This window comes from Sceloporus occidentalis, unplaced genomic scaffold, assembly GCF_023333645.1.
Source record: "Sceloporus occidentalis isolate IW3139 unplaced genomic scaffold, rSceOcc1.0.p SCAF_1, whole genome shotgun sequence".
In the NCBI taxonomy this organism is placed as follows: domain Eukaryota; kingdom Metazoa; phylum Chordata; class Lepidosauria; order Squamata; family Phrynosomatidae; genus Sceloporus; species Sceloporus occidentalis.
In genome coordinates, this window is record NW_028316981.1 from 246,944,847 (window position 1) to 246,968,180 (window position 23,334).

The window sequence follows — 23,334 nt, forward strand, 5'->3', positions numbered from 1 at the left end:
CCAACCTGGTGTCACCACTCCTCTGTCTGCACCACCATCCCAACACACACCCTGTGATGCCACTGCAGCTTTGTAGTCTCACTTGCTATTACTGTAGTTTCACTGTTTGGTGAGTGGGTCTCTTACAGATCAGAGTAAGATTTGTAATGAGTGCCTTTGACCAGAATAATAGCTATGTGGAATAGATATGTGGTGACTAGTGACTAAAAGTGTGATATTTATTTATTTATTTATTTATTTATTTATTTATTTAAATACATATAATCCACCCTTTGTCACATGTTCCCAGGGAAGCATACAATACATAGAATTTAAAACATTTCCAGACAAAAAACATAAATAGTTTGAATAAGATAAAAACAATAAACATATTAACAGTTAAAACATTTTAAAAGCAAAAGTTAAAACCATTTTTAAAACTACAAACATTATTTTTATTATTTTTATTTATATCTTCCAAAATGGAACCCAAGCCAACTTTCAAAAGCCTAAAATAACATAAACCTAAAAACCTAATTATGATAAGTTTGCTGTGTGCCTTCCTTTCCAACTTGTAGTGAACCTAAGGTGAAGCTATGACAGGGTTTTCTTAGCAATTTTTTTTGGGAGGGGGTTGTCATTGCCTTACTCTGAGGCTGAGAGAATGTGACTTGATCACAATGAGTTTCCTTGCCAAAGTGAGATTTGAACTCTGGTCTTCCAGAATCCTAGTCTAACTTTCACACCATGCTGGTTCTTAATTATGACAGTAAAATTGTTTGAAAACATAATATTAAATATAAACATACAGGACATTTTCATCATCAAAGACTTCCCACAACTAATTAATCATCAAATGCCTGCTTAAATAAAAAAATCTTTACCTGCCAGTGAAAGGAGAGCAGAGAGGTCACAGGCATCACGGATTTAAATGGGTTGGAATTAATGAATTCACCTTAAAAGCCAAGTAATCTGTCCCTTGGTTCCCTTGGAGAGCCAGTGTGGAATAGTAGTTTGAGCCATGGAAGCCCTTGGGCAGGTTACATTCTCTCAGCTTCAGAGGAAGGCAAGGGCAAACCCTCTCTAAACAACGTCTGCCAAGAAAACTCCATGATAGCTACACCTTAAGGTTGCCGTAACTTGGAAATGACTTGAAGACACACAATGCAACACAGATTCCCCTTAGTATCCATGCCAGGTTTCAGGCAACCAGGTTTTGGGGAATTATGGCAGAGACAGATATGTGGGCATGCATTCTCTTTTATTACTACCAAAGGGAATTTGCAATGCACTCTCTGCAATGCTTAAAATTTGGGGATTGCAGGAAAAATTCATGGAAAAGGGGGCAGAATTCTTGTTTGGTGAGAATCAATGCTCTCTTCCTCCCATAGCTACATCCTCTTAAATGAGGATTGTCTTGCTTGAAATTAAGATAAGAAGCAATATTTATGTAAGTTGTATTTTTATTCAACATTGACTTGGAAATCCCTGGACATTTAAGAGTTTACTGAACATATGGTAGTTCAGCAGTTCTCAACCTGACCCCCTTTGGGGCCTGACGACCCTTTCACAGAGGTCACCTAAGACCATCAGTAAACCCATATTTCTGATTGTCTTAGGAACCGAGACACTGCAATTTTATGGTCACAGCATTAGGAAGGTTGAGAACCACTGTGGTAGTTCTTTCTCTGATGTGCTGCAATTTGTCTTACAATGGAATTATATACAAGCTCAGTCAGTTCAAAGAGGCTTACTTCCATGGAAGTGTGTAAAATTTGTGTCTTTGTTTATAGGTATTGTCTTTTTTTTAGGAAATGTTATTGTTAGGGACCTTTCTCATTCTGAAGGCCCCTATGGCACTTGAACGTTAGAGAACGGGGAGTTTCTGGGCAAGAATGGCATAAGGTAAGAGTAGCAATGCTGTGGCCCTCCAGAAATTGTTAGACTACTGTACAATGTAAGAAATAGTGAGAGTGGGCTACATGATTTGTATGGCAGCATATGGCAAAGGCAAGGCTACAGCAAGAAGAGATAATTGCCAAAAATGGAGTGCAGGGGCCCAGAATGAGCAAAAGAGCTTCTCTGTTTTGAGTTCAGTCCAAAATGTTGTATATAACAGACATAAGACTGCGTGGGAAAAGGTACAAAACGGATGAGCAAAAGATAATAAAAAGTAATCCCTTGACCATACAAACAAATCAACAATACAATTAATACAGTGCAGAAGTTTCACCCTGGAAATTTCATTCATTTAACTAAAAAACCTTATTTAAAGTTATATTTTGTGCAGTAGATTGCATTAATTCTTGCAAATAAATAAACATCAAAGTTTCATCTGGCCAGATACGATATTTTCATGTAGTTCTTTAGTTAATAATATGTAAGCCTTTTTAGAACTGTCCAAAAAATAAAGTGGATCACTGACTGAAGATGGATTAAATCCTTCACCCACCAGCTGAAATTTTTGTTGCTTGAAAGTTCCTGTAATGTCCATTATTTCCTAGAGATAAAATAAAATAAAACTTAAAAATGTTTATGGTGAATAAAATTTAAGCAACTGAAATATGCCACTGCTGCTGACAAGGCTGCTTTTCCTGGGTCCTATCACTTGCCAGCATTTGCCTCCTCCCCCTACAGCCCCAGTTGCCTGAAAGTTTGCTGTATTTTTCATGCATTTTTAAAAAACGTTTTTTGAAATCTCCTCATCCCTCCCTCCCCCCTCTCGCTGCAGCCCACAAATACTAGACATTTTATATTATATAAGGGACCTGATTATTATACAGATCTCCAGGGAGCCCTCCAGCCATCCACTTCTGCCTTCGAGGCAATGGCAGCAGTCCTGGATGTTCATTTGCAAGACTGAAGTGGAAGGCTGGCAAATATTTCAAAATCCAACAATTTCCTAAATCTGAAATACTTCCAGTTCCAAGCATTTTGGATACAGGTGTATTACAGAAGGGTATCCTTTTAGCTTGCTAAACAGGTTTTCTCTGACTCATGTAGTTGTCACTGAAATCAAGGATGGCATATTAGTTATAGCACCGCATTTCTCTACTAACATGAGAGGGAGCCATCAGGCAGACCCAGCAACATCAGGGACTGCCTGAAGGAAGAGGCCCCTCCCTCTTCAACTGTCATCTCGGCCTCAGAGGGAGCCATCAGGCAGACCCAGCAACATCAGGGACTGCCTGAAGGAAGAGGCCCCTCCCTCTTCAACTGTCATCTTGGCCTCAGAGGGAGCCATCAGGCAGACCCAGCAACATCGGGGACTGCCTGAAGGAAGAGGCCCCTCCCTCTTCAACTGTCATCTCGGCCTCAGAGGGAGCCATCAGGCAGACCCAGCAACATCAGGGACTGCCTGAAGGAAGAGGCCCCTCCCTCTTCAACTGTCATCTCGGCCTCAGAGGGAGCCATCAGGCAGACCCAGCAACATCAGGGACTGCCTGAAGGAAGAGGCCCCTCCCTCTTCAACTGTCATCTTGGCCTCAGAGGGAGCCATCAGGCAGACCCAGCAACATCGGGGACTGCCTGAAGGAAGAGGCCCCTCCCTCTTCAACTGTCATCTCGGCCTCAGAGGGAGCCATCAGGCAGACCCAGCAACATCGGGGACTGCCTGAAGGAAGAGGCCCCTCCCTCTTCAACTGTCATCTCGGCCTCAGAGGGAGCCATCAGGCAGACCCAGCAACATCGAGGACTGCCTGAAGGAAGAGGCCCCTCCCTCTTCAACTGTCATCTCGGCCTCAGAGGGAGCCATCAGGCAGACCCAGCTACATCAAGGTCTGCCTGAAGGAAGAGGCCCCTCCCTCTTCAACTGTCATCTCGGCCTCAGAGGGAGCCATCAGGCAGACCCAGCAACATCGGGGACTGCCTGAAGGAAGAGGCCCCTCCCTCTTCAACTGTCATCTCGGCCTCAGAGGGAGCCATCAGGCAGACCCAGCAACATCGAGGACTGCCTGAAGGAAGAGGCCCCTCCCTCTTCAACTGTCATCTCGGCCTCAGAGGGAGCCATCAGGCAGACCCAGCAACATCAAGGTCTGCCTGAAGGAAGAGGCCCCTCCCTCTTCAACTGTCATCTCGGCCTCAGAGGGAGCCATCAGGCAGACCCAGCAACATCGGGGACTGCCTGAAGGAAGAGGCCCCTCCCTCTTCAACTGTCATCTCGGCCTCAGAGGGAGCCATCAGGCAGACCCAGCAACATCGAGGACTGCCTGAAGGAAGAGGCCCCTCCCTCTTCAACTGTCATCTCGGCCTCAGAGGGAGCCATCAGGCAGACCCAGCAACATCGGGGACTGCCTGAAGGAAGAGGCCCCTCCCTCTTCAACTGTCATCTCGGCCTCAGAGGGAGCCATCAGGCAGACCCAGCAACATCGGGGACTGCCTGAAGGAAGAGGCCCCTCCCTCTTCAACTGTCATCTCGGCCTCAGAGGGAGCCATCAGGCAGACCCAGCAACATCGGGGACTGCCTGAAGGAAGAGGCCCCTCCCTCTTCAACTGTCATCTCGGCCTCAGAGGGAGCCATCAGGCAGACCCAGCAACATCGAGGACTGCCTGAAGGAAGAGGCCCCTCCCTCTTCAACTGTCATCTCGGCCTCAGAGGGAGCCATCAGGCAGACCCAGCAACATCAAGGTCTGCCTGAAGGAAGAGGCCCCTCCCTCTTCAACTGTCATCTCGGCCTCAGAGGGAGCCATCAGGCAGACCCAGCAACATCGGGGACTGCCTGAAGGAAGAGGCCCCTCCCTCTTCAACTGTCATCTCGGCCTCAGAGGGAGCCATCAGGCAGACCCAGCAACATCAAGGTCTGCCTGAAGGAAGAGGCCCCTCCCTCTTCAACTGTCATCTCGGCCTCAGAGGGAGCCATCAGGCAGACCCAGCAACATCAAGGTCTGCCTGAAGGAAGAGGCCCCTCCCTCTTCAACTGTCATCTCGGCCTCAGAGGGAGCCATCAGGCAGACCCAGCAACATCGGGGACTGCCTGAAGGAAGAGGCCCCTCCCTCTTCAACTGTCATCTCGGCCTCAGAGGGAGCCATCAGGCAGACCCAGCAACATCGGGGACTGCCTGAAGGAAGAGGCCCCTCCCTCCTCAACTGTCATCTCGGCCTCAGAGGGAGCCATCAGGCAGACCCAGCAACATCGGGGACTGCCTGAAGGAAGAGGCCCCTGCCTCTTCAACTGTCATCTCGGCCTCAGAGGGAGCCATCAGGCAGACCCAGCAACATCGGGGACTGCCTGAAGGAAGAGGCCCCTCCCTCTTCAACTGTCATCTCGGCCTCAGAGGGAGCCATCAGGCAGACCCAGCAACATCAGGGACTGCCTGAAGGAAGAGGCCCCTCCCTCTTCAACTGTCATCTCGGCCTCAGAGGGAGCCATCAGGCAGACCCAGCAACATCGGGGACTGCCTGAGAGCTGGTGGAGGACTACTTCTGCCGCTGCCCCCCCCCATGTCACCTGGGAAGAAGCTCCCCAGAACTGCAGAGGACTATCTTGCCGCTGTGGTGGCTTTTTACCAGGGGGGAGGGGTCAGTGAGAGAGGGGTGTTTTTATGTATTCTTAATTGTTTTATTGATATTTGCTGTGAACCGCCCTGATCTATGGAAGGGCGGTATAAAAATAAAAAATTTATTATTATTATTATTATTATTATTATTATTATTATTATTATTTATCAGTTATCATCAATATCTTTTCTTGCTTTGTTCAGCTTATAGATATTTCAGAGATTCCAGCAGGAACAACAAGGTTTATATATTCTAGTATCTTGTAGTCATATCATGTTTTTCAAGCTCTTATAAAATGCTCACTCTTAATTCTACTCAAGTATTGAGGAATTAACACACAGAAATGTATGTGAAAGCAATATTTAACGGTGAGTACACTAACAAGAAAACATTTGTGAATCCTGATCATAATATCAGAAATGCCATAGTTTTACCATGAATTGTGAGTCAAAACCAGTCCTTTTCCTAATACAGTGGTCCTTCCACATTCGCTGGGTTTGGAGTGAAGTATATATGAGTCACATTAGGTCCAAACATAAGGAACCCTCGGTCCCATCACTTCACTTAAAGAGAATAATTGGAATCAAGTATTCAAGTAATTAGGGTTGCATCCACTGCAGAAATAATCCAGTTTGACACCACTTTAAATGCCATGACTCAATACTGTGGCATTGTGGGAATTGTAGTTTTGTGAGTCATTCTCTGTCTGGGAATGATAGTTGTAGCACCATTCCAACTACCATTCCCAGAATTCCATAGCAATGAGCCATGGCAGTTAAAGTGGTGTCAAACCAGATTATTTCTGCAGTGTGGATGCAGCCTAGGAAGGTCTTCAGGGGTGAATTTGGTTGCCCTACACTATAAAAGGGTAAGAAGCTTTTTGATCTTGGTCTTCACCATATAGGTCTGTGGAAACATGCCATATTACAATCAAAAGACATATGTGAAGCCCTTAGAAAAGCAGTTATTGCTGTTCCTCAATCTAGAAAGGGATACAAAGGCATTTCCTAGTATTGCAACTCCATCAATCCATTGTCAGACAGACAATCTAAAATGGAGAAAGTTTAAGACCACAACCACTCTTCCTAGGAATGCTATCAGAATCTTTCCAAACAAACTAGATCATCATCCTGGCAATCATTTTTTTAAAACAACAACAACAATAACAAAGTAACATCCAAGAATCTGCAGGCCCCTCTCATGTTGGCTAATGTGAGGCACCAACCAGGAAAAGAACTGGAGGATAGCCACAAGAAAAGCAGTGCTGTCTAAAAAAGAACACTGCAGTTTGTCTGAAGTTCACTGTGTTCAGATAAAGCCACTATCTGATGTGGGTGACTGGCAGTTATTGCTTTCCATTGTCTTTCTAGGGATTGGCACCACATTTCTGCCCACTGTCTACAACTGTCCCCCCCTTTCCGGAAACTCATTAGGGACCAGCTCAGGAATTGCCACTGTTCCAGGGACCACTACTTTGAGTAGCACAGACACAGAGGAACCCTAAAACATTTAAATGTTTTCTGAACAGACAAGTTAAAAATAGAACTTTTTGGTTTCAGCAAGATATGTTACATTTGCCAAAAAACAAAAACTATGTTTGTTCAGAATAACCTCATCCCAACCATGAAGCATGTTAGTAGGAATGTGATGGTTTGATGAGGAGCATCTGAGGCCATCCATCCAAGAGCTGAAACTGAATCAAAAGTGGGTCAAGCAACACAACAGTAATTCTAAACATGTTTTACAATGACCTAACCAAAGTCAGGACTGAATCCTAATCAAATTGTTCTGACAGGACCTGAAGAAAGCTGTTGATGCCTTCAGATGCAACTGAGTTGAACTAGCTTTTATAAGGAGGAAGGGCCAAAATTCTTCAAAACATATGTGAGAGCAACAGTTAACAGGAAATGCTTATTTATAGTAATTGCTGCTCAAGAGGGTGCCACCAGGTATCAAATTTAAAGGCTCACATACCAAATCTAAAAGTTGCATATATAGATATTGACTGATAAAACTGTTGTGCGTAAATAAATGTTGAAAACACATGATATTTGTTTAATCTAATTATTGAGTGCTTATCTAGAATTATGGGGTTAACTAAAAGCTAACAGCATTTTATGATGGAAACATGTAACAGTTCTAAAGGATTCACAAACTTTTTCTCAGAAGTGTATACTGTACTCTTACTCACCCTATGAGAAGAAAGAATCAGACAGAATCTCAAAATGCTCCATTCTTATTAAGTACCTTTCAGGTTTACCCTTGAGCAATAGTAGACTCCTAATATCAAATTCTCATACTAGCTCATGCATTTCTATTGAAAACTTCAATGGCATCTACATTGCAGAATTAATGCTGTTTGACACTGCTTCAACCACCATGTATCCAGCCTATGGAATCCTGGATTTGTAGTTCATTAAGGTACCAGAGACCTCAGACAGAATGGCTCACAAAACTACAATTCCCAGAATTCCATAACATGGAGCCATGGCTGCTAAAGTGGTGTCAAACTGGATTATTTCTGCAATGTGGATGCAGCCCTAGTTAGCTGTATTCCAAGATGGCTGCTGAAATGTGAGTTTTTATTAGGAGAAGATGGCATATATGTATTTTGGCATTTCTGGGTCCAAAAAATGAATACTGTAAGAACCCACTATTATAAACACAATAGTATAACTAACTTGTTTTTTGAAGCAAAAGTACACGCAATTGTAATTTGTAATGTACTGTTCACTCCAGATGTAGAATCCCTACATTCCAACATTATTTCTTTACTAAACTAGATTTCATGTCATTCCCAGTCCATGTTTCTAATCTCGCTAATCCTTTTATATTATCTTCCCCAAGGTACATAACTCTTACAATTTAGTATAATCTGTAGTTTTCATTAGTATACCGTATAATTCCAGTTCATTAATGGAGACAGTAAGCAGGACTGATCTCTGAAATACCCATTAGAGAGATCCCTCTGAAGTCATCACTTAATTTTCAGTATATGTGGCTTAGTAGATCACTGAATTGATTTTCCACTGGCAATGAAGGGCCCTGAAGACATGTCCACAAAGCATAGAATATATTACCTGGACTCGTAGAAATAGTGGACGAGCATAACTGGGCAGATATGTCACCACATGTTCATAAAGTTGTTCCACATCTAAGGATTTATCCGGCTTTAAGATGATGGAGGCCATGCCTGCTTTCCCTTCATAACCTGTGGGAAAATATTTTAGGATTAATGCTGCATCCATTAAGAGTCATAGATTTCTAATTCTCTAGTATTTCTCAGTGTTTCTATTATTTTAAATCATGATGTGGTAACCTGTTTCTCTTCAGTTCCAAACTTAACCAAGGAGTGAGCAACTGTGAATGGTGAGGATATCGTTTCCCCAGATTCCTAGAGGACCACACCCCAACATTTTCACCTCTGCCACCCACAATTTTAGATCTAACTTCCATCCAAAATAGCCAATAGATGGGGCAACTACTGGTGGTTTTCCTGAATTTGGGACATTTTACTATCCTTTCACCTGTTTGGGGCTATATAAGGGGGTTTTTTTCCAAGAAAGAAGGGACTGGATAGGCACTTCCTGTTCAGGAAAATAAGACATCTGGATGAACTGAAAATAGATAACATCCCCAATGCCTCTAAATAGCAGCATGCGGGTAAGTGGCAGCAGTGCCCACATGCAGGCTTGGGGGACATTATTGGCAGATTTGAACCTCCACATTTTGGGAGGCATGGAGCAAAAGTGGTTTGATGGCCATACTTTCCACACCCTTGCCATAATGTTGTGTTCAAGAATTGGTGTAGCCTAATTAGATCGATTCTTGCCACCATGCAGCATACCTGTATCAATGTTCAAACCATGCTCATTGTAAAATCAACTATATGCACAGTTTACTCTCTCTTTTGCCTCCAACTGATTCTTAATGTCTATCCAGACAATCCAGATTTCAATATTAGAGCTAAAGAGTGCAGTTACATTAAACGCATATCCCCATTCTTGTTCGTGCACTTCTGGATGATTAGGATCTTAATGCTGAAATGGCTAACTTTGATGCAAAACTGCCATCTTGAAAGGGCTCCAATTGCCTCCTTCTTTTTAAGGAGAAAGAAAATACTCCACATAAAACCAGCATAGATTGTCCAATTAAACTGTATTACAACATCTTACCTGTTGGGTGTTTTATGCTGCTATTAATTACAAGTTACATTATTTACATTTTAGTATGTGTGTGAGCAGTGGTTTTCACTGGTTCACTGGAACTGGTTGTTGAAATTATTAAAACAACTGATGAGGTTAAAAGAGGAGCAAGGAGTAACAACGGGGAGGAGAAGATAGTAACTAGAGTAGATGGGGAGCAGGGAGAGGCAAGAAGATCAGAGGAAGGGAAGGAATGGATCACCCAGAGCCACGGAGGAAAGCTGGGGATGCAAACTAGTTGTTAATTATTTTCAATAATGCCACTATGTGTGAGTTTATTTCTTTAGTTTTAAAGAGCAACTATTTGTTTTTAGTTTTAAAGAGATCTATTTGTTCTTTTATGAATGGAAAATGCACTGCATCTGTGACTGTGCCTTCTTTCTTTTTAATGCATACATTCCCACTACCACCCTGGACACCTTATAGCTACATTTTCTATATATGTAGATGGGAGTAAGCCCCATTGAAGTAATTGGCTATATTTACATACAAGACATATTTTTCTTACCTTGCACAGAAACCCCATAAACATTGGCTTCTTGTATGAAATCCAACATACCAATGACATCAGAAACTTCAGTAGTGGCAACATTTTCCCCTTTCCATCTAAAATGAAATATGTGCAGATATATATGTATGGCATCTTGGGAAAACTGAGGAATCCAGTTTTCAATTTGTAACTGACTCTTTTATTGACTGTTCTACGCATATTTTGCTTCAATTGAAATTTGATTATAGCCATAAATAATAGTTTATGAGCCATGAATGAGCCTTGGGCGCATGTACTCATTGCCCTTCTTCTATCTTGGTTGGAAGAAAAAGAACGCATTTGCTTCTCTTTTCAATTAACAGCAGCTTACCATTATATTCAAACTCTATTTTTAACCTTAATTGTAGTTTGACAGAGCAAGCTAGCCACATAGACCAATGTTTGAAGCTGCTCTGTTTCAGTAACCCAGATTCAAACTCTTTACAGTGAGTGAGTTGAAGAGTGTTAGAATTCTATTGTATTGAGGATCAGGTTTAGGCAAGGTAAGGATTTACTGGACAATTCTTGTATGTCCTGATACCAACTAAAATGCCAAATGGGACCAATTTCCTGACAGAGGTAGCACATAATCTCTACTTGCTGCATCATTGTTCAGCAAAAAATAACATATTAAAATGATTAGGAATATTTTTTTTCCAATTCTGTTACATCAACTAGGACCAAAAGAAAAGGTTCAATACAACAAAAAGCAACAGATTTCTTGGGACACTTTTTTTGTCCCAGCTGTTGTGATGTTTGCTTAAAACACACACACGCACACACACATAGTTGATGTCTTCATAGGAAGTGGCTGAAATCTGGTAAATTTGTTTACCACTGTTCAGGTAATAATGCCACAAAATGTCCACATTTTAGCTTTAGTTTTGTGTAAAACATGACTCTGGAGGACTAAAACGCCCTGTCCCAGTGCATGATCATTAAAAAGATTATCAAAGACTATCTACATTTTGGGCTTTTGCACAGTTAGTTTTAAAAAAGGAAGCAATTTTTAAATTCATTTTTTAAAAAGAGGGAGCACAGAAGCTCATGTTGATGTAACAATAAACCATTTGTTTTATCGCTATGTACAAATGTAGTCTTGGAGTTAATTCTCTGTTATTTAGAAACTCGATTTTTAAACTTTAATGCTAATCAGATATTTTCTGTTTGTAATTCTATTTTCTGCTTTACATTCCTTTTGCAATTAGATATGGGATCTTGTTTCCCTTGAAATTCCTCAAGGTGTCCTTTGAGATCAACTTAGCAGAAATATATCAAAACCAACTGTTCTGGACTGGGCAGGCAGAATAAAAGGAACACTGTCTTTTTCTCTCACACACACTTGACTAGGTAGGTGGTTTAATTGCTAATGCTGTTACCAGGTGTACCTGAATGTATCCCCTGTTCTGTCCCAAAAGTAAAGAAAGTCAGCTTGATCTTGAACAAGCAGATCTCCTGTATTGAAATAAAAATCTTCCTTCTTAAACACACCACAGAGTAACTTCTTCTCCGTGTCTCGTTTATTGCCAGCATAGCCAAAGAAAGGATTCTTTGAGTTCACTTTGGATAGTAAAAGCCCAGGCTCACCTATATGTAAAATTAAAGATGTGAGTTAACTCAGTACAGTCTGTATCGCTTTACCAAGTGCTCTTTTTACAAGCTTCCAGGCAATCACCCCATGCAAGTAGGCCGTGTTCCATCCATATATTCATCCAAATCCATTTTTGCTCTGCACTGCAAGTCACCCATACTCTGTAGCTTCATTGGCCTGCTTTTTGAATTTTTTTTCTTCCTTTCCCATTTAGATTTGTTTTCTTTTAAATACTTTTTGTACTTCTCCAGACCTCAGGGTTAACCCCAACATGCCCCCTTTTTCTCAGCCACCTTGTTGAGGCTATGATCCTATTATCCCCCATTACGTGACAGAGGTATTAAAAGGAGTGAGAAGATGAAAACTTCCACCTGAAAACACCCAAATGTGAGGAATGAGCTACAACTCATCCTGGATAGTTTCATTTCCCTCTTACAGGGCTGGGTTTTAGATCTACACTTGCTTACAAACAACTTCCGAATCTTTCATAGCTACTCATTAAACACAAAAGGCAACACAAAAATGATGCTTTTATACAGATGTCAACACCCCCTTATCTATTGTCAGCACCATTTCAGGATTTTCAATATATCAGAGTTCATTTACTTCCTCATCTTCCAATGTGATATATGCCCTCCTACATTCTACATAGAGAAAGCACCCTTCTGTATTTGATATTGTGCCTTTCTGCATTCTACTAGAGAAAACAGACCAATGTCTATACAAAAGAATAAAGTGACACAAATCTGCTATCAGAAAAGGTAATACACTAAGCTATCAAAAACATCCTGTGGCAGAAGACTCAGTATTCCAAGACAATCTTTCATCTATCTGGAAGTGCAAATAATTCAAAAATAGATTAAAGAGATGAACTGTGAAGCTGCATTTGCATAGGGAGTTACAGTCTGGCCCAAAATAGACGGGCAGATGGGGGTGGCTTCCAGCTGCTCTGGGGGCATGGCATTTAGATGATGCACATCCCTGGAAGCAGGGACGTAGCCAGGATTTTAGGAAGGGGGGGTCCAGACTAAGTGCCACCATTATAATGGGGCTTGGACATGGTGGCACAGCAGCACGCATCATTCATTTTTCTAATGGAAGGGGGGGTCCAGACCCCAAGGACCCCCCCTTGGTTACGTCCCTGCTGGAAGCCACTTTGGGACTGTGCCAGGGCTGCCCAAGATGGCCCAAAAGTGGCTCAAAAGGACCAGCTCTTTTGCTCCTTTCCACGGTCCATTTGGGACCACAGCAGGAGTCCCCCTGGGGAACGCAGCATGTGTTCTCTGCAGCCTCGGGGAAATCAGGCTGGGAGCAACTTCTGACCACTCCTTCCTGCCCATCTGTTTCATTCATCTGTCACCAAAGATTTGAATCAGAATAACTTTTTCTCAGCCAACTAAATGTTTTGAATGGCTGAGGTTTTGTGTATAGCCAATGTCAGAAAGTATTTTACGCTGTTATAGGACTCTTTGCTCTTTTCAGCTTTAACAGCCTAACATAGTTATCTGTTTGGGAACAGAACTCTTTAATGCTTTACAATGTGATGAAGCCTACAGTGAGAGTGAGAATCTGCTGAGTAGAAATTTGTATCAGATAACAAGATGCTTATTACATTACACACGTTAACTTTTACTAATAGTGGTAAATTAACTGTACAATACTCCTTATGACTGCCCAGAAAGAAGCTTTGTTGAGTTAAATGCGACTTAGTTTAGTGTGTGTATATTTATTCTCTTCCATACCTTTACTTATACTTTCCTTTCCCCTGAAACTGGGACATAAGATGGTTTAGAGGATAAAAAGAAACACAAATAAAACATATTTAAAAAAACCTAAAATTATGATTAAAATGGTTCTAAACTCTCTATAGAAAGAAAATAGTTTAATATTGTTTTAAAAGTAAAAAATAAAAATAAAAAAAGAATAGCATGCTAAGAAAAGCCAATTTCTTGCAGTTAGTTTTATGATGAGAAGTCCAGCCTGAATTACATAGATGGCCAGATCTCTTATAATATTTTTCCCCTGGTAGATCAATGTATAGTGATTAATATGACTAAAATGTTTTTATAGTATTCCAGTATTTTGTTGATATACTTTCTTGGTCCATTGCTGCCTTCTTTTACCACTAGAGAGGATCCATGTAACTGTGTCAGTATTTAAAATGATGTATGATTAATTTGTTAAGCTTGTACAGTATCTTAATTGTAATATATTTATTTCTGCACTTTTCTATTCATAATAATTAATAATTAATAATAATTTGTTTTATTTATATACCGCTATTCCAAAGATCATAGCGGTGAACAGCAAGTAAGCTAATTAGCAAGCAAGCATATTGTGATTATTTATTACTACAAACCACAAATGGACTGAACTGTTAACATTTTATTTTTATTTGATTTTTTAAATTCAATTTCTATCCTGCCTTTCTTCCAATAAAGGATTCAAGGTGGAAAACATATTCCCATATATTTTCATTTCAGTGAAGCATCAAATACACTTCTATCACATTATTAATTGCCAACACAATACAGATGAAATTCTAATACAATTCTTACCTTTCTTAACTCTTTCACACCACCCATTTTTATTTCTGATTGGCTCCTCTTTTTGAAAATCATATTTAATCAAGTCAAAAGGGAAAAAGAGCTTAAAACAGAAAGAAAAATTCAGTCAATAATGTTTATACAGTGACACCTGGTGGAAGTACTCAGTAATGTAGAATAAATTACTTTTAAGTATTTTGTTTGACTCTACTGTATTCACAATTGTATTTTTTTTAATAAATATGCATGCATAAATGCATATATTTAACAGTGATGTTTCCAAGAAAAACAAAATTAATGCTTTGGACATAAGTAGCTATAAAAGAGAAATTTATTCACTACCACTTAAAATTCTAACATGTTTATCAAAAGAGAGATGTTGACAAAACTTTCCCAAACGTCAGAGTGCAAATCTTTAAAAAAGTAATATTAAGAGTAAAAGGAACAGAACAGGTTCAAATCAAGAAACAAATTGGCTGTTCGTATTTCTTACCAAGCTTACTGGAGGAAATTAGATTCACACATCATGTTTGCACATGTTTTAGACATTAATATTAACAACATAAAGCCTGATGTAGCAGTTTGAGTGTTGGACTAGGAGACTGGGAGACCAGGGTTTGAATTCCTGCTCAACCATGGAGATCCACTAGGTGACCTTAGGCAAGTCACACTCAACCTTGGAGGAAGGAAAAGGCAAACACCTGAACAAATCTTGCCAAGGAAAACCCTGTGATAGGTTTGCTTTCGTGTTGTCATGGGTTGGGAACTACTTGAAGGCACACAAGAACAACAATAAGGTATGTACCCACGTATGTGTCTTAACAATTTCATAGAATTATACAGTTTGAAGTGGCCCTATGGGCCTTCACTCCAGCCCCAGCTCTCATAATTTTTCTGTATAATTCAAAGAAACTATAGCTTGAAATCAATTCTGCAAAATGGAAAAGTTATATTGGATCCAAAGGTGCACTTTAACTTCCAGAATGCAACCTCTCACAGAAATGATGTTTTATTCCTCATAGTAAAAGTCTGCACCATTAGAATAAAACTGGATAATTTGTTTTGTTTGTTTTGTTCAAGAATTTTATGAATCTTTGAACAACTGGAAATGTAAAAATTGCTACAGACCCCCCCCCCCCCCAAAAAATCACGGAACACTTCTGCAAGTTGTTATAACAATGTTTGTGGGAAACTTATTTAATTAATCTGTAAAGCAAGAAAAGGAGAATATTATAAAACTACCTGCTAGTGCATTTTGGTCTGGCTACATCACACACAAGTAGTTGTCCCAAAGCAGTTGAGCATATTGTTTTGCTATAGGTATGCAAAGCAGTTGTAAAAATCTCTTGCACAACCAGTTCCACAATGATTGTGCTCAACTGCTTGAACAATAAACACTGTATTGGACATCAGCCTTGTTCTAACTCTGAAAATGCACAACCTCTAGAGCAGCGGTTCTCAACCTGTGGGTCACAACCTCTTTGGAGGTTGAATGACCCTTTCACAGGGATCACCTCAAACCACCAGAAAACACATATTTCCAATGGTCTTAGGAACTGGGACACCGCATCTCTATCCATCTTTTATGGTTGGGGGTCAGCACAACATGAGGAACTGTATGAAAGGGTCACAGCATTAGGAAGGTTGAGAACCACTGTTCTAGAACAATGTACCTTGCACTTATGCTGTAACATAATTGGATATAGACCTTATGGGTATAAACATACATGGGACTGTACTGTAACTTCATTAGAAACTCTATTGATACAGTAAACAATTCAGATAACATTGTCTTCCAGCATCCCCCCTCACTTCCAAGCAGAAATGTTCCTATTCAGGGTTCCTTTTCATCTTATGTTGTTATGATGTTGTTGCTGTTTTGCACTGAGAATACATTTAAGAAAAGAACTTTAGTGCTGTTTGAGATAGCAAAGTATAGTAAGACCATATATATTAAACACGTCTTTCTGTAAGTAAAAGCACACTAGTTTCTAAAATGTTTGTTGCTTCCTATGTGATAAATCATTAATGACTTTATTTATACCCCACCTTCTCCCTAAAACTAAAGGGATTATCGCACAACTAAATAAAGCGTCTTACCACTGCAAAATTCGATTTTCATTTGGGCTGCACACTGGTGTTATTGCATGGCTTTTCTCCTCAAAACTGCCATCTGGGTACAGCCCGGCTCCAATGCGGGTCCCTGAACTTGCTTCAGTGGCTATTTTCAAAGTCGGTCCTGACTGAAAAATGGACGCCGAAGCAAGTTCAGGGACCCGCACTGGTAAGTGGTAAGATGCTTTATTTAACTGTGTGATAATTCCCTAAGACAAAATTTAGAATAGATACAGATTGTACATCAGTAAACACATGCAAAGCTAAGAAAAGGGGAGAAGACAAGGGTACATATTTTCCTTTTTAGATTTTGTGCTCTTTTGTTTCTAAACATGTATTTCATTGTTTAAATGTAACTTATTGTATATATTCATGTATAAGTATATAAATTTTAGTCACTGACCCAAAAAACTTGGGTCGACTTATCCACTTATCAATGTAAGTACTGTACTTTAATTCGTATAAAAAAAGGAGCCATGCCCTGGTGAAAGGTGAGAGCTTAATCTCTTTTCGGAGCACCTACAAGACGTCCCCTCTACTATCTCATCCATCCCTTTTTTAGGCTGAGCACAAATAGCTGTGCCTGTCAAAACTTTTAATGATCTTGAGCATCATTTTCCTTTACTTCAGTCTTTACATCCTTTGCTACATGCGACTACATTTTACCCTCAACTTATCCACAGGTCATATCAAAATCTATAATTTTGGCCCCAAAACCTGCCCTCGACTTATACATGAGGTTGACTTATAGTCAAGTATATACGGTAATTATTACATGTTTTTTTCCACAAAGAATTTAAAAGATCAGTAGGGCAACGAATTCAAATTTACTAGACTGGCATGTTTGTCCACAACATACAGGCCTTTTCAGATTTCATTCTGTCTTAAAAGAGAGCAACGATTGTCTGATATCAGGCCATGACTCTCAAGCTCTATAATTACTGTGCCTTTTACATTTCCAGAACTTGTCAATCACTACATAAAACGACCTCCATTAGCTGGGAAGGGATCCAAAAAGGAAGTGAGAAGAGCAGTTATGCTCAAAAGAGGTTTAGGATTTCAAGAACTCAGACTGCCAGAATGTTAAGCATGTCACAGATTCATTCAGTAACCCATTTTCAGTTCTCTTATGAGACACACAGACAAAACAACAAAGAAACTTCTGCTGGACCAACAATGTCTTTCAGGTTTCACAAAAATGAGCCAATTTCTATAACATCCTTGTCAGACAATGAATCTTATGCTCTCTCCCTGATAATTGCAATCAAATATTGTGAGGCATGTAAAGATCAATCCTTTTTTAAATTAAAATATATTAGAATTAAAAACATTAAATCTGATGTTCTTAAGTTTCAAATGTTGTGTACTAGATTCAGAAGTTCTGTACCATTTACAAAAAACTCTTTGATGCAGCCAATTCTTTTATGAAAGGAAGTGGTGTTGGTGGAGAATGATTTTGGCAGCTCTCTTCGCCCTCAATTCTGCTCCAAATTGTTGAGGAACACAAAGAAGCGGTTGAGGGGGGGGGGGGGTGAGGAGTAGGGAGGATAAAGGCTACAAGATAAAGGGAGAATCTGTGGCAACTATTGCCTTCTACTTTAAAGTCAAAACACTCTCAGCTGGATCAAAAAGCTTTTGCAGGCTAGGGTTTCACTTTTAAAAAATAATTTACAAAATCCAATTTTGTATATATTAATTAATTAAAACTAAGCTTAGAATCTTGTTAAATAACCTAATAGGTTGGAAGGGGGTCCAATGAAGTGGAGCATGGTCTTAGGGTAAGGTTAACAGACTGACTGAACATATACCTCAGGGAGGAGAAAAAAAGAGAAGAATTCTGGAAGTGTTCCACAGATTGGGATGAATGGAAGATTGCCTAACATGGACTTGAGTTATTTCTGTTTTGGGATGGCCTTCGTGCAAACCTATTATTATTATTATTATTATTATTATTATTATTATTATTATTGATGTGTGACCTGTACTCCACCAGATGTTGCTGGACTACAACTCCCCTCATCTCTGAATCAACTGTATTGGCCTGGGTGATAGGAGTAGACTCCCACAATGTCTGGAATGCTACAGATTCTCCACTCTTTAATGGGCAAGCACTAACACAGCATAGGCCAACTGTAATGGGAGCAGATCCCATTCTGAAGTTGAGCTAGTTAGTACAGTGCAGTCTTGCCAATCACAGACTTGCCTTCCATGGATTTGCGTTTCGGCAGATGGCAAGCCCCTGCTTTTTAAATGGGTTGCCTGCAAACAGTGGCAATGGAAAGACCAAGGCTCAACCACCCTGTGTCTGTCTACTCTCTTCCTCTGACCATAATGGAAGACAGTGTTTTTACTAATCTATTAAACTAAAGGTGAAAAACTTTGGACTACAACTCTCACACTCCCTTATCATTTGGTTTGCTGTCTGGAGTTTGGGATTTGAAGTCCAAAACTCTGGCAAACTTAATGTTCTATTTGTTAACTGCCCTGAAGTCAACCCCGACTCATGGTGACCCTGTGTATGAGACATCTGGAAGCCTCCCTATCCTCCTCTGCTCTCTTAGGTCCTGTAGATTCAGGCCCATTATCTCCCTGATTGTGTCTATCCATCTGGCATGCAGTCTTCTTCTCTTTCTACTACACTCTATCTTTCCCAGCATTATGTCATACTAACAGCACTATACTATGTGAAGTTTGATGATGTTCCTTTACAGAACTGTATTGTTCAAGAGTAGGCAAACTGATGCCATTTAGACATTTTAGACTACAACACCGATAACACTTTTTATTAATGAACACTAAACACTCCATATGTTGACAAAACACAACTTATCATTGACTAGAGCCAGGGGAAAGTGCACACAACTGTTACTACAGACACTTACAGTCCTATATGAGAGCAACATCTACCTAGCTCAACAGAAGAATCCCAACTTTAAAAAATAGTAAGAACAACAGTTGAAAGAACAGCCAAAGGAAAAACATTAAGCTGGGGCATGTAGAGTTGAAAAACATTCAGATGATAAACACACTTTTAAAATTAGTGATCAAATAAGTGTACTTGGGGTAATTTGAGACTGAACATAATGGAATCACAAGGCAATTTCTAGTGTGTAATGACTTAGGCCCAAAGCACATTGCAGAAATAATCCAGTCTGAGACCAATTTAACTGCCCTGGCTCAATGCTAGAGAATTCAGGGAACTGTAGTTTTGTGAGCCATTTAGCCTTCTCTGTCAGAGAGCTCTAGTGCCACAATAAACTATAATTCCCAGAATTCCCTAGCACAAAGCCAGGGCAGTTCAAGTAGCATTTTTCAGTAGTGTGTTTTGGACCTTAGATTTCTTCTCAAAGTCCTGCCCTCACACAACCACTATGTAAGAGGTGATCTGGTCCTATATAATGTTGCTGTCATTCATCTCCCAGAGTTCCTATGACTTTCAGAAATGTTTGACATAAATGTCCAGGATAATGAAAATAATAAAGATATTTTAAAAATAAAATGAATAAATATCTATATGAACCTGGCTATTCTCCCTTATAAAATGCTGGTTCCCATCACACAAAAGCAACTGCAAATATACCATGGCCCAATACAGACCACCGCTTTGTGGCAGCCTGGGGCCGAAATTAGGGCTCAGGAGAGTGGAGCATCCGCACGCTCTGTGCTCTCCCAGCACCATTTTGGTGTGTGTGCCTTCAGACGGCATGCACGTTGATGACGTGCGTTGTGCGCTGCATCCAAATGGTGCAGCGCACAAGGGACATCACCGTTGCTCCAGGGTGCTAATGGTGCCTTGGCAGTGGTGTGGAAAGGAACATTTTGCAGCTCCTTTTTGGAGATCGTTGCCGTGCCTGTGCAGTTGCTTCGGCAACGATCTGGGGGAGAAAGGGGAGGGCTCTGGCCACCCCTTTCATCTCATGTGTGCAGCCCCTATATTTCAGAGGAAGAATCTAGCAAAACCACCTCTGAGTATTCCTTGACTAAGAAAACCCTATGAAATTCATGGGATCATGATAAATCAAAAAGTGATTTGAAGGCTCACATACACACACAATGTACATATACAAATATTCTAATTAACAAATGGTATTGGGGTTCCCAGTGCTGTCACAGAGCCACTAGTGATACTACTACATTAGTTTTCGTTGTTATTGTTGTTACAATTTTTTTATCTTGCATTTGAGAATACATAAAATTTAGAATACATAACATCAGTATCATCCCAGACATACCAGTTGCCAGCAGAATAAGACCACAGTATCACCCTGTTAGTCATTATAACATAAAAACAAATTAGTTTTGTAAGCTGCAGTTGAAAGAGTTTCACAATGAGCTGTTATAAATTAGGCTTGTTTACTGCTTGCTAGGCTAACATTAATGTGTGCACTGACTGCATTCAGTATTCAGGTTCCCACACAAAGGGATCTTTCTATAGACTGCTTGGTATGTAACTCAGCCCATAGTGATCATGCTGCTGCAAGGATTCATCCATCTACAGTTGACCCACAAGAAGGTTAGAGAGGTGCTAAAAGTTGATATATTTATGAGGATATTTATACAGCAAAATTATAAAATAATGTAATCTGGCAACGAAGATTTTATATGAAAGGCTACTGGTCAAGTCAGGTAAGAGAGGGAAGCAAACATTTAGGTCTCCTTAATAGGTAAAAATACAAGGCAAAGATTAAAATATATTTGAATCAGCATACACACACTGTCTCTTGTACATTTTGTGGCACTGCAACCTGGAATCTAAATTGATTTCATTGCCATTGGTTGTCAGGTGATGTACACTCAACATTATAAAGGAAGAAAATATTTTTATTGTGGCACAAAACATAAGTAAACAAGAACAAACTGTCACCTGGTTGCACAAGTATTCACCCCTTTTGCTTTGACATACCTAAACAACTTTTGGTGCAATCTACTCTCCAGAAGTCACATAAGCAGTTGAATAGAATCCAGTTTTATGCAATTCTAGTGCCACATAATCTCACATTAAATATACCTGTTTCTGGAATGTCCTGGAATTTACTGTACAGCGTATTTAAGCAGCACAAAGAAGATCAAAGAAGTAACTAAAGCAGTCTAGGATACAACTGTGCAGAATCATCAGTCAGTGATGCATTAAATCCAGAGCACGGTTAAATCCATCATTAGAAAGTGGAAAGAATATGGCTCAATGGCAACTCTGCTACTATGGTGTAGTGGTTTGAATTGTGGACTATGACTCTAGAGAGCAGGGTCTAATCCCCCACTTGGCCATAAAACCCACTGGTGATCTTGGGTAAGTCACATGCTCTCAGCCTCAGGGGAAGGCAATAGAAAACCTCTGAAAAAATCTTGCCAAGAAAACCCTGTGATTGGTTCTTCTTAGGGTCACCCTAAGTCAGTATTCCATTTATTTATATCCTGCCTTTCTCCCAGTAGGGCGGCTAACAAATCTAAAAAGAAGAAAGCTGTTGCTGAAACAAATTCATGTCAAAGGAGATTATCACACTACACTATTAAAGTACAGTGCTACCTCGGGTTACGAAATTAATTCGTTCCGCGGCGCCGTTCGTAACCCGATACATTTCGCAACCCGAAAAGGCTTTCCGTTAGCGCTGGAAAGCCGCTAGCCGCGCTTCGCATTTAAATTTCGCGCCAAAATGAATTTCGTAACCCGAAAAATCTTTCGTTACCCGGAACAGTTTTTTCCAATCTAACTTTTTCGTACCCCGGAAATTTCGTAACGCGATCAATTCGTATCCCGGGGTACCACTGTATTGGTATTTCACTTTAACTGCTCTGTTGCATTCTGGGATCTTCAGTTTAGGGAGGGGCATTAGAATATTCAGCCAGCTCTTAGGCCTCAATAAACTGCAAAGCCCAGAATGCAACAGGAGGCAGCCTGAGCAGTAAAAGTGGAATAGCAACACTGAGAATGGAGTGTAATAATCTACAAAGCCTCTGAAGAGTCTGCAAAAACAAACAAACAAACAGTGGGAGACACAGAAAAAAGGTGCAAAAAGGTTTTTTGGTTTAAAAGCTGCAAGATCTGATTTCTAGCATGAAGGTAAAAGTGTTAATTGAATTGAAAATGCTATCCTCACAGTGATGCTTAATGGTAGTAGCATCATGTTCTAGGGACGCTCTTCCTCAGCAGGGACTGGGAAACTTACCAGGATCAAGAGCAACATGGGTGTAGCCAAATACAGGGCAATTCTGAGTACAACAGGACTTGGGACTGGGCCAGGTTCACTTTCAAACAGGACAAAAACCCTAAATGAACAGCTAAAGTAATACTGGAATTGTTTAAGAACTTGAACCTGAATGTCTTATAATGGCCCAGTAAAAGCCCTGACCTAAATCCAATTGAGACTTTGTGGTAAGACTTGAAAAGTATTGTTCACCAACAGTCTCCATCCAACCTAACAGAGCTGAAGCAATTATGCTAAGAAGAATGGGCAAAAATCAAAGCATCCAGATGCGCAAAGCTGACAGAGAGTTAGCTAAGAAGACTTACAACTGTTGCTGCTTGTACAAATTGCCTGTTCTAAATGTTTGTATCAATTAATGATTCACTGGTGGTAAATAATTATAAAACCAACAAGTGCCATCTTGTTTTGTTTACTTAGATTTCATGCCACAATAAAAGTATTTTGCATCTTCACAGTAGCATGTGTACATGAAGTGGCAACAATGGCTGTTGAATCCATTTCAGTTCCAGCCTGTAACACAACAAAGTATGGAGAAATCAAAGTTACAGCTGTTGACAGTTTGTGGTTCTTCTACTGGTTCTACATTTTATATTATATACTTCTTTTCCTGGTTTTTTCTCCATTTTATGAACCACCCAGAGTGTTCAGGCTGTTGAAGAGAACAAATAA

The 23,334-nt window shown here is 40.3% G+C and overlaps 1 protein-coding gene across 1 annotated transcript in view; it reads right to left on the reverse strand.

Annotated features, from left to right (window-relative positions):
- Positions 1-271: 271 nt before the first annotated feature.
- The window catches only part of LOC149323718 (long-chain fatty acid transport protein 6-like), a 45,290-nt gene continuing 22,227 nt past the window's right edge, over positions 272-23,334 (reverse strand). The window contains exons 6-10 of the mRNA XM_089491320.1: positions 14,360-14,450; positions 11,599-11,797; positions 10,190-10,287; positions 8,557-8,687; positions 272-2,479 (exon numbers count right to left, since the gene is read on the reverse strand). Of these exons, the coding sequence (XP_089347446.1) occupies positions 2,303-2,479; positions 8,557-8,687; positions 10,190-10,287; positions 11,599-11,797; positions 14,360-14,450 (696 nt within the window). The 3' untranslated portion in view covers positions 272-2,302. The remainder of the gene's footprint in view (positions 2,480-8,556; positions 8,688-10,189; positions 10,288-11,598; positions 11,798-14,359; positions 14,451-23,334) is intronic.